The 12,846-nt window shown below is 40.4% G+C and overlaps 1 protein-coding gene across 4 annotated transcripts in view; it reads right to left on the reverse strand.

The window, feature by feature from the left end:
* Positions 1-351: 351 nt before the first annotated feature.
* Positions 352-12,846, reverse strand: part of LOC143963420 (ankyrin repeat and SOCS box protein 7) — a 106,868-nt gene continuing 94,373 nt past the window's right edge. For all 4 annotated transcript variants that reach the window (XM_077473049.1, XM_077473047.1, XM_077473048.1 and 1 more), the window contains exon 6: positions 352-3,160. In XM_077473049.1, the coding sequence (XP_077329175.1) occupies positions 3,021-3,160 (140 nt within the window). In that variant the 3' untranslated portion in view covers positions 352-3,020. The remainder of the gene's footprint in view (positions 3,161-12,846) is intronic.

A 12,846-nucleotide genomic window follows, 5' to 3' on the forward strand; every position in this document is an offset into this window, starting at 1 on the left:
TCCAATCAGATTTTGCTGTCGGAAAATCTTAGGGCCTGTTCTCAAATTTTTTTCCGTTGGAAATTCAGACAGAAAAAGCCCGCTAGAGTCCACACATGATCGGATTTTCCGACAACATAATCCGATCGGACTTTTCCCCGTCGGAATTTCCGACCGTATGTACAGAGCATTAGTCAGTCCGTGTACGGGGGAAGTCCATTCATTCGAAAGTCCGTCGGAACTCTGCTGAAAGTCCGTCAGGAAGACCGTCGGACCTAGTCTGCCGGAAAGTCCGGTCGTGTGTACACGGCATAAAAAGGTTTTCAATAACCAAACATCATCTTTCCCATTACCGAAATGATACACAGCATGAAATTTCTCAAAATGTAACTTTTATTATTTATGTATATAAATAAGACACCATAGCACCATACACATAAGAGAAAACAAAGTCACGGAGCAGAGGGAAAGGGAGGAGAGGGGGATAAAACTATGTTTAAACTGCAAACATAACGCTGACTAAAAAAAGTGATACATATCATAGCACAGGGGAAATTTTTTTTTTTTTTTTTTTGATGTAACCACGTTGCTTGGTTCCATGAATGGATTAACTCTGCTGACTGATCCATATAGAAAAGATTACAAAATTAGCGATTATTTTTTTTCTCATGGATATTGAATGTCTCCTGAATAGTCAATCCTAGAAATAATAAGATTAAGGGGAAGGGGGGTATTGGCTGTATCCAACACAGCGCACAATAGTAATGCTGGCCACAAATAGGAGGACCTTTAGTCCAACACAAGACCTGATATCTATCTGCCTGAACTAGAACTGCTGAGAGTCGAGAAGAGACGGATTCCTTCCAGCATAAGTTCAGGCTTTGTCATTTTACGGGTCTAGCTCTACCTTTATATAAAAAGAAAAAAAACAAGGAATAATGGCAGAATACACCCAAAGGGATCTATTTTGTGATTATAATCTTTTCACATAAAGAATCGTTTTCATTGGACAGTTTTATATGCTTTGCTGCTATTCACACTTTTTGTCTTCTAGTGGGCAGTAATTTCTACAGGACTAAGTTCTGTAGGCGGGTCGACCCCATATTCCGGCCCCTGAGGTTCGTCTTCCAGTGATTCAAACTGAGCAGCGAGTGGGCAAATTGAATTCCACTTTATCTGATTGGTGGAAATGGCCATGAGGCACGCCTCCCAGGCCGTGCATGGGGCTTTGTCGCTCGCTGGAGGGCACAGGCTCATCTTCTGGACTATGAAAGTCTGACAACTTCTAGGGTAGACAGAGCTCGAGGTGCACCTGGCGGTATGCAGGGCTTTTGGTGGGAATGTGGGGGAATGCAGTTCCTGCACTTATATATGTAATGGCAAGGGGTTCTGGCGTGTGCTGGAAGCAGGGCCATAGATAAGGGGGTACCACCAGTCCTCCTGTACAGGGCTCATGCCAGTAGGGGGGCCAAGGCAGCAGGGTGAATCAGATGTGGGCAGGGATGTCAAGTGGCGCGTGGGGGGCAGTTACGGCAACCAATCCCCTGTACGTCTCTCTCTGCAGCAGCTGAAAGCTGGTTTCTTCCCCTCTCCCTCAAGTTTTTCAGCTGCTGCAGAGAGAGAGAGATACAAAGAATATGTTCCAGTAACTGCCCCCCTGAGCACTACTTAGGGGAGAATGCATCCGGGACCAATGCCCAAAATGCATGCAGTCTGCATTCCGGACATTCGTCTCTGGGCGCATATTGCCAAAAAAATAAAGTACCGCCAAGTGCACCACCCAGCCCTGTCCACTACCCTGTTTCCGCGAAAATAAGACCTAGCGTGATTGTCGGTGATGGCTGCAATATAAGCCCTACCCCCCAAATAAGCCTGACCACGTTTCCCCGAAAATAAGCACTACCCTGCAAATAAGACCTACAAGGACTTTAAATAGGGCTTATATTGCAGCCATCACCCTAGGTCTTATTTTGGATGAAACAGGGTATCAAAGCAGTTTACCAGGCTGCCAGCTCTGGGGTCTAGACGGTGCGCCTGTGTTCTCCAGCTGCAGAGCCTCATGCACTGGGGGGGCCTAATGTGCATGACACCTAAAAGGGAAGTGCAGTCTGCATGCTTTCCACAACGGAAAGCATGCAAGATCAAGTAATTTTTTTTTAAACTGCTTATTTTGTAAAGAAAAATTATCTGAAAGAACAATTTCAGCCAACTGGCCAATTACCATTTACACAAATGACTTTGAGGTCTCAAAAAAAAAAAAAAAAAGAACCACAGCAAGGTTTAACCTAAAGTTTGGTTTGTCCTTCAGCAGTGCTTTTTCAGACATAAAAATATGTTAAAGAGGTACACGAAACTTTCTTATATTGGCTAACAATAGATTAGCCTGCGTAATTACCAGTGCATGCCTTACAGCAAAAAAAAAAAAAAAACATACACAAATTTGGTTTGTAACGCGTTCCCTGCAATCTACATACAACACCGGCTGCCATTTTTTTTTTTTGTAGGCTGAAACATGAACAAATGCAGCGCAGCAAATCACTAAGAACCAGTAACGATGTGGAGGCGCGCTCCTAGCAAACTGATAAGCTGCCGCCCTTCCAGGCTCGTTCCATACAATGGCTGCCATTAGTGCAGGCAGGCAACAGGACCATTTGAATTCCTAGGTGGACCTCATTGGTTGAAGATAAGTGGCCACGTTTGCTCTGGGTCAGGTATGAGAACAAAGAAAGTTTCATAAAGTGTTAAGTGTTTTCTTTTCTTCTTTTTTTTTTCAAGTGAAAGTGTGGACCTCAAGAGGTTAAGACTTTCTATCACACCATAATAAAAAAAATAAAAAAACAAAAACAAAAAGACGGGGAAAATAATATTAAACGAAAAAAAAAATATATATATAAAATTGTATACCTGCCTTCTGACTCCAACCCACATCAGAAATTGCATAGGATATACTTGTGCAAGACAACAGCCTACCCCAGTTTTGGAATAATCACATCTGAAATGACGCAACAAGTCTCTGCTGCGGCGGACACAACCCACCCAACTCAGATGTCATCGTATTTGTGTTTTAAGTAGTCCTTCATGACCCTGGCAATGGGGAGCTCATCCAGTAGCTTGAGGTTCTGCAGTCCTATACAGTGGCGAATTTTAATCCGACACAAATCTTGAAGAAATCGGGGCTGTCCTGCGCACAGGGAAACAATAAAACCAAATGTTAGAATAAAATCTTCAACGCATTCATTCATTACATCATAAAAAAAAAAAACATAAAAAAAAAAACAAAAACAAAAAAAAAAACAAAAAAAAAAAAAAAACTTTAGCCCCTGTTCACAATGAACGCAGCTTTGAAATTGCGCAACTTCACCTGAAATCTCACGATTTCAAAGCTGCAGGTCAGTGCGACTTGGCTGACATCTGTGCGACTTCATGCACAGATGTCCCAACAAGTTAAAGCTAAAATTGCCAAAAACCACGCAGGAACTTTTTTCTTAAATAGGTACGGCACCGCAAAGTCGGCGCTAAACCAATTTTAACGGTTCCATTGCCGACAATAGGGTTCGACTTGTCATGCTATTTGGACCTGCCAAATCGCACAACAAGTTGCACCAGTGTGAACGGGATACTCAATGTTCAAAGTAGAGACAAAAGGAAATAACCCCCTAGTTGGGATTTTAACGACAACACACCACCAAAATTTGAGTAAACACACAAATTTTATTGATACATTTAAAAGGACAGGTGATGATTGTATTTAAAAAAAAAAAAAAAAACCAAGAGAGAACAATTGATAGAGTCATAGAAAATTGACAAAATTCATTGGGTATATATGTTACTCTCCATTAGAGCTGCACAATTAATCGTTAAAAAATCGTGATCTCGATTCACCCCCTCTGACCATGTCTCCTGCAGAGGTTGCCGATTCTTTCAAGTGGAGAAACTATCTGCTCACTGTCAAAAGAAAACATCCAGGCAGCCTGCCAAGTTTTTTTTTAACTTGCAACATTGTAACTAAGCTTCCTTCTTAGATCAAAGGGATAGAACTTCTGTGAAAATAGGGCAGACTTCCAGGTTTTCAACCATGTGTAAATGCAGGAAGTTTAACCACTTAAAGTCTAAATCTTTTTCTGACACTTCTTTCTTAAGTTAATATTAATATTTTTTGCTAGAAAATTACTTGGAACCCCCAAACATTACATATATTTTAGCAAAGACCCTAGGGAATAAAATGGCAATTGCTGCAATATTTTATGTCACACTGTATTTGCCCAGCGGTCTTTCAAATGCAATTATTTGGGAAAAAATTCACTTCAATTAATAATAAAAAAAAAAAAAAAAAAAAAAAATAGTAAAGTTAGCCCAATTTGTTTTGTTTTAATGTGAAAGATGATGTTACGCAGCGAGAATCGCAAGATAATCGTGATCGATCTTCTAAGCAAAAAAATTGTGATTCTCATTTTAGCCAGAATCACGCAGCTCTACTCTCCATTGCCCGAAAAGCATTCTTCGGTACCCGACACGTTTCAGGTCCAATCCTTTCATCAGGAGTACTTAATAGGAGAGTATATGTTCAAATACTTGTCAAAGTCAAATCAGATAAATGGTGCAATGTTAGAGCTGCACAATTCTGGCAACAATGAGAATCGCAAACTTTTTGCTTAGAATAAAAAGATCACGATTCTCGCGATGTAAAATCTTTCACATTATACAAAAAAATGGGCTAACTACTTTTTTTTATTTTTTTCAATTCATTAAAGTAATTTTTTCCAAAAAAAATTGCATTTGAAAGACCGCTGCGCAAATAAAGTGTGACATAAAATATTGCAACAACCACCATTTTATTCTCTAAGGTCTCTTATATATATATATATATATATATATTTCTAGATTGTAAGCTCTAATGAGCAGGGCCCTCTGATCCCTCCTGTATTGATTTGTATTGTAAGTGTACTGTCTGACCTCATATTGTAAAGCGCTGCGCAAACTGTTGGCGCTATATAAATCCTGAATAATAATAATATATATAAAGTTTGGGGGTACTAAGTAATTTATATATAAAGTTTGGGGGTTCTAAGTAATTTTCTAGAAAAAAAAAATGATTTCAACTTGAAACCAACAAATGTCAGAAAATGTTTAGTGTTTAATTGGTTGAAGAGGAAGTAAACTCTCCCACTCTGATGCTTCTTTTGATTTAGTCCATTATAATAAGTAATTATCAAGCTATAGCCACTGTAATCCAGCCCAATTCGCATATTACTTACTGTTTAAAGAAACTTTAAAAAACTTGTTTCCAGGGGTTAGGCAGCGCCATCTTAAGTATTTTTTTCTGAGTCCACAGTGGAGTGTATTTCCGCCCTTACATTGAGCACTTCCTGTACTGTTAACCAAGCCTCCTTCTCAATCCAACGTTTCTATGGCAACCTTGCTTCCCTGTTCATAGCTGACTTGTTTTATTTCATAGTATTTACTTGTGCCGATTGTCTAATGTTTACCTGCGTCAGTCTTATCAGCTGAACAGTAATGGGCAAGTTTACACTGTATGTGATGTCACATGGTCACATGGGTTGTAGGAGGAAGCTCTGAGCGATTACGCAGCCTCCTTGGAGTTCAGTGTTGTGCCTTAGGAAGTCCTGATAACAGATAGACAAGCACATAGAGAGTGTGCTGTAAATCAGGGGAGATCTGGGCATGCTTAGTGACGTCATTCTAAAGGACAAAAAGGATTACAACAATACTAAGCAAGTAAGGAGATATGTACAAGCAGTGTTCATTGGGGTTTTTAATGCTAATTTATATGGGACGAAGTTGTGGGGGAGAGTTTACAACCCACTTTAAAAACTTTCCTCATTTACACACTGAAGTCTATTCCTTTGACAAATTGTTACAATGTTTATACTTAAGTTCCACTACTAAAGAATGTTTTTGATTCTTGGCAGACTGCCCGTTTTTTTTTTTCTTCCTTTCGACGGCTGTGGCTTCAGAAGAGCAGAGAGAATTCTTCGCATTGAACTTTTGTCAAGATCGCAACGGGAAAAAAAAAATTGCAATAACGATTCTTGGCGATTAATCGTGCAGTTCTATGCAATGTTCAACCAGTAGTTCAAGCAGATCAAAAATTGTCACGGCAGGAGATGGCGTCAATAGATATCTCTGGCAATGCCCTCAAAACCACACCTGGAAGCCTCACAAATTCTGGTTGCAGACCATGAGTTGTAAAAAATGAATAATAGTAAGGACAGGTTTAAAGAGGAGAAATATCACCATATGAGCCATTTTTTTTTTTTTTACGAGTACCGATACTTTTTAAAAAACATTTTTATTACTCGCTGATATCAATTACGGGTACCTACTGCAATGTTTTTGTTTACACTTTAGCTGTCAGCAATGGTACAAAGCATTGAAAAGTTATTTAAAAATTATTTTATTTTTTTATTTTTTTAACCACTTGCTTACTGGGCACTTAAACCCCCCCCCCCCCCCCCTCAGTCCCAGACCAATTTTCAGCTTTCAGCGCTGATGCACTTTGAATGACAATTGCGCGGGCATACAACACTGTACCCAAATGAAATTTTTATCATTTTTTTCCCACAAATAGAGCTTTCTTTTGGTGGTATTTAATTACAGCTCGGAGTTTTATTTTTTGCTAAAGAAAATTGAGTACTGTCCGTGATACTTTTTTTATTTGCACTAACATACAATTTTTCAGGACAAGCTTTCGGGGTATGTCCCCTTCTTCAAGGTCCAAGCAGTACTGATTTACAAATTTTTAAGCAGAATGTAGAGAAAAAAAAAACACCTCTGAGGGAAAGAAGAGAAAAAAAAAGAGAAAAAAAAAAAAACAACAAAAAAAAAAACACATACAAATCCATGGATGACACTCTGAAAGGAATATTCCAACAACCCCCATTATTGGCTTTCAGACAACCACCCAACCTCAGACACAAACTAATCAGCAGGAAACTTCACTCTGATTATGAAGTCACAAATAATGGAAGCAAACCCTGCAATAAAAAGCGCTGCAAACTATGCAACCAGATCAATTTATCCAAAAGTGTCACACACACAAACGGGACCTTCAATATCATGGGATCTTACAACTGTACCTCCAGCAATGTTGTGTACCTCATCCAATGCAAAAGGTGCAGCAAAGGATCTTATGTTGGTGAAACAGGACAGAAGTTGCAAACGAGGATGAATTTACACAGACATACCATCAAGGAACATAAAGAAGACAGTTTATGTACACCTGTGGGACATCACTTCTCACAACCGGACCACACTATAGAAGACCTCAATGTTTTACTTCTTAAAGGGAATTTCAGAACTATCCAGGAAAGGAAAACCTTTGAACTAAGAATGATAATTCTTTTTGACACCAAAAATAATGGCCTGAATTTAGATATAGGTTTCCTTACTCATTATACTAAAGTTTTACAACCCCCTCTGTGACTAGCAACCCCTCCCCCCCCTTCCATTCCATAGCTCTCCCTCTGTCTTATCTCACTAACTTTTCTCTTATCTTTATTGCCATTGATTTGTATGTGTTTTTTTTTTGTTGTTTTTTTTTTTTCTCTTTTTTTTCTCTTCTTTCCCTCAGAGGTGTTTTTTTCTTTTTTCTACATTCTGCTTAAAAATTTGTAAATCAGTACTGCTTGGACCTTGAAGAAGGGGACATACCCCGAAAGCTTGTCCTGAAAAATTGTATGTTAGTGCAAATAAAAAAAAGTATCACGGACAGTACTCAATTTTCTCTGTCACAATTGCACTAATACGGCTAAAATCACATTAAGTATTTTTTGCTAAACAAACAAAAAAAATGCAAAAAAAAAAAAAAAAATCATGTTTAATAGTTTGTTATAAATTTTTGCAAACGGGTCATTTTTCTCCTTCATTGAAGTGCGCTGATGAGGCAGCACTGATAGGCTGCACTGGTGGGCACTGATGGGCTGCATTGGTGGGCACTGATAGGCTGCATTGGTGGGCACTGATAGGCTGCATTGGTGGGCACTGATAGGCTGCATTGGTGGGCACTGATAGGCTGCACTGGTGGGCACTGATAGGCATAGTTAAGGCGGCACAAATAGGCACAGATAAGGCAGCACCGATGGGCACAGATAAGGCGGCACTGATGGGCACATAAGATGGCACAGATGGGTGGCACGGATGGGCACTGATAGGTACCACTGATAGTTGGGCCCTGATAGGTGTCTCTGATAGGTGGCACTGCTGGGCACTGGTAGATGACACTGATGGGCACGGATATGTGGCACTGGGGTGCAGCACCTTTGTTAAGGCAGATTGTGGGCACTGCTGGGTGGCACTGTGGGCACTGCTGGGTGGCACTGCTGGGCGGCACTGATGGGAGGCACTTACTTTTTTTAATGTGGCACTTGCAGGGGGCAGGTGGGCACTGGCAGGGGGCAGGTGGGCACTAGCAGGGCTGGCCGTGATCGGGACTGATGTCCCGATCACGGCCGCCGGTGATCGGCTTTTTTTTTTCTCGCGCTGTCAGCGCGAGGAGGAATAATAGCCGATTACCGGCTCCGTTATATAGCATGATCAGCTGTCATTGGCTGACAGCTGATCACGTGATAAGGGATCGGGATCGACCCCTTCCACGGATCAGTGATCAGGCGAGTCTCGTAGACTCGCCGATCACAGAGCACACTGCGCTGAGAAACAGAGAAACTTGTGAATATATGTTAAAGGTGTAAAAATATTAACGAACAACGCAAACAAAAAAAAGTTTTAATTATTAATAGTTTATAAAATAGAAGTGAACAAAAAATAAAAAAAATCAATGGAGGAGAATAAAGAGTTAATTAAGGCTAAGAATAAATTAAGGGTTGATAAGGGGTTAAAACATTTAATTAAAAAAACTGAAAAAAAAATATATATATTTTTTTTTAACTTGACAGGTTGCTTTAAAACTGACTTCATCTGCAGATCGAAGTTCCTCCCTTTGATCTGTAGATGTAGAAACAGAAAGATACTAAAAGATTCAATGTTTCTTTTTATCTCTCTGGTTCAGCAGCTGAGCAATGTTGTTGATAAACATTGCCAGGCTGTTTTTTTTTGACAACTCCAACGACTGCTGAATAATTTATCGGTTGTTAGGGACGTGACAGTCCCTGCTCCTTAGCAACTGATTACTGCCAGTTTTTTTTTTTTTTTTACATTTCAGTAGTTAGTGGGGGAATTCTGCTGACAGCTGAAAGAATCGAGCCTGAAAGTATCAGTTTCAGGTATGAGAGCAATTGCATGAGTACTGACACTTGTGTAAATGCTTAGTATATACCAGTATCCGTACAACCCTACTTCAAGGCAAGCTGCAAACCAAAAATAAGCTAAATCTGGACATTTTCCTTTAATTTGGCCCCCTCTTGTCTCCAAAATGTGTGACTTAAAGTGATTGTAGATCTCTATAATGAAAAATGAACAAAGCATATCCTTCTATAGGGTCTACTTGCTTCAATCCAAAGCAGTTAGTGTGATTTATGTCTGCTGTCTTCTTCCTCTGCTACCTGCATGAGTCACCTCTGAAAGGCTATGTGGACTCCAGGATGATAGGAAGGGGAGCTGCAGAGCACCGCCTGTGATTGAGAGCCTCAGCTGTGCATGTTTTCCTAAAAGATGTGTACAGAGGGTTCGAGCAGAAAGAATGGGTAAAGCGGAGTTCTGACAAAATACAAATACTGCAGCTGCTGACTTTTAATAATTGGACACTTACCTGTCCCAGGGTCCAGCGATGCAGGGGAACGAAGCCCCGCTCATCTCCCCCTCCTCTCTGCGGCGCTGGCATTGCCACTGTGGGCGCCCGACTGTGGCTTCACAGCCAGGCACACACTGCACGAGCCGCGCTGCGACTAGCCGGACAATCATCTGGGACCTGTGACGTATCCCAGATGATTGCCAAGAGGGAGGGGGGAGGTGAACTTACGTCCGGCGCCGCGGTGTCGCGGGAGGAAGTGGGCGCTGGGACCATCTAAAAAGATGGTTTTTGCTCCCCCCCCCCCAAAAAAATGACATGGCAAATGTGGCATGTTAGTGGAGTCACCTTCCCTTCAAGCGGAAGTTCCATTTTTGGGTGAAACTCCGCTTTAATGGGATTTTTAAAGGGTGCCAACATTTAAGTGTACCATACTATGTGAAATATCTCATTTTCTGATATAGCTTTTAAATCAACTAGCGGTCATCAAAATCTCCTGAAGAAGCCCCAGCGGACGAAACATGTTAGGAGTCCATATTACCATACTGCTGCACCAAGGAATACACAAACGACCAAGTAACAAATGTGTATATATTTTTAATATCATTTAAATATCAATGGTTTTAACATTGTAAATCAATAAACAATTAAGTTTTTATCCGTGACTTTTAAAGGGTGCTGAAATTTAAGTGTGTAAATTTCAGCACCCTTTAAAAATTCTACTAAGAAAACTCTTTGCTCGAACCCTCTGTACGCAGTCTTTTAGGGAAACATGCACAGCTGAGGCACTCAATCACAGGATACATGAAAAAGTCACGGATTAAAACGTCATCATTTATTGATTTCTTTTTTTTTTTTTTTTTTTTTTTTTTTTTTTTTAACCACTCAGTGAAATCAATTTAATAACCATGGGACCACCTCAGCTTACAGCTCAGCGTCCCTTCCATGCAGTCACATCATAGTGGCAAGTTTTTTTTTTTTTTTTTTTTTTTTTTTGAGAGTGTTAATGCCAGGCTAACAACCTTCATAATAACCATATCATCCCTCCGGTATCACACTCCCATCTTATCCCCCTTCTAGTTCTTACCTCGACCCCCCCCCCCCCCCTCCTTCCTATCTGTGGACCACCTTATCTTGTTTTCCCTGTGAGAGTTTTAATTTCTATCTAGTTTGTACCTTATTGTATCTTGTCTACACCTATTTTAGGGCTTTCTCAACCCCTCTGAGATGAGCCATTTCTTCCTAAAATCTGCCCAACACTTCCATTTCTCTATGATTGGTGTATTACTCCGCTCTTCCAAGCTGACTCTCAAACACTCCATCTTATAGGTCTTTTCTACCGCATCCACCCATTCCCACATTGACGGGGCCTCCTTCTCTTGCCATTTTTTCGGTATTAGTTTTTTACCAGCATTCAGCAAATGGGGAATCACCGATTCCTTATATTGTCTGAGCCCAATTTTTGTCCCATGGAATAACACTACCCAGGGATCAGCTTTCACCTCTTTGTTAGTAATCTCTTTAATGAAGGCTAGGATTTGGTTCCAGTACAGTTCTATTTTTGGACAACTCCACCACAGATGTGTCATCGTGCCCAACTCTTTACATCCCCGCCAACACTCCCTAACACCATCCCGCTGAAATTTACTTTTCCTCTCTGGGGTGTAGTACCATCTCGTCATACATTTGAAACTCATTTCCGCAGTTCCCGCATCTACCGCTGAGCCATGCACTAATTTAAATATTTTCCTTAATATTGTGTTATCTGGTTGTGTTCCTAGTTCCCTCCCCCATTTTTTGATGTACACAGGTACCCCCAGCTCTACTCCCTCCACCAGCGTTCTATACCATCTCGAAACAATTTTCTTTGATGTCTTTAATGAACATAATTGTTCCAAAGGAGTTAAATCTTCCGCTGTTCTAATCTGTGGGGGGAGTTTTTTAATAAAACTTGAAAGCTGTGCGTACCTCCACTCATCAATTATCATCATCTCTTTTTTTTGTGCCAACTCGTGATATGGTGCTATCCCTTCCCCTTTCATTACATCTTTTAATTTTACCTCTTCCTTGACCCAGTTTCCTCCTATCTCCTGACACCCTGGTAAAAAAAAATTATTGTGCTTTAACGCTATAAGTGGTGAATTGTATTTCCCATTAAATTGCCTATATATCTTATCCCAAATCCGCAACGTGTTTCGTGTAATGTTGTTCCCTTCCAAAAATACACTTCTCTCATGTGGTGGGTTCCAAATTTGCTTCTCCAATTTTGTTCTGCATAATTCGTGTTCCAATCTCACCCATCTTTTCTCTGTGTTATCCCTTCTACTCCATTCACTCACTCTGGACACTACAACTGCTTCATAATAAGTCTGCACGTCTGGCATTGCCACTCCACCCCTATTTTTTGGTTGTCGAAGTGTCGCGAAGGCCACCCTAGCTTTTTTATTTTTCCAGATAAATTTCATTAGGATGGTTTTTAATTTCGATAGGTATACATTGGACAAAGGTATTGGGAGCATCTGAAACCTATATAGGATCTTAGGGAATATTATCATCTTTAATGAGTTTATTCTCCCCAACCACGATAGTGGTCTATAACTACACCTCTTACATTCTGCCTGTATCTCATCTAATAACGGAATGTAGTTACAGCGGTACATTTTCCTTTCTGTTTTTGATAGTTTTATCCCTAAATATTTCAGTTCGCTCCTCCACTGGATTTTCCAATTCTGTTGCATACTTAGTGCCTCTCGCTTGCTAATATTAATATTCATTATCTCCGATTTTGACCTATTAATTTTAAAGTTTGACACTTCCCCATATTGGTCTAGTAGATTTAATAATTCTGGCATAGATGTCTTGGGGTTGTTTAAATACAATAATATATCGTCCGCAAAAGCGGAGTATTTGTATTCAACTTTTCCCACTTTCACCCCCTCTATTCCGGGGTCTCCCCTTATTGCCGCTAAAAGTGGTTCCAAAGAGAGCACAAATAGGAGGGGCGAAAGCGGGCAACCTTGCCTTGTACCCCTCTCCATCTCAAAGGACTCTGACTCACACCCATTAACTTTTATACATGTCTTTGGGTGTTCGTACAATACCTTCACCCTCTGTATCATCTTTGATCCTAACCCCATCTTCTCCAGTGTCTTAAACATAAACCC

This window comes from Lithobates pipiens, unplaced genomic scaffold (assembly GCF_037356315.1).
Source record: "Lithobates pipiens isolate NorthernLeopardFrog02 unplaced genomic scaffold, aLitPip1_a1.2 Scaffold_8, whole genome shotgun sequence".
Taxonomy (NCBI): Eukaryota; Metazoa; Chordata; class Amphibia; order Anura; family Ranidae; genus Lithobates; species Lithobates pipiens.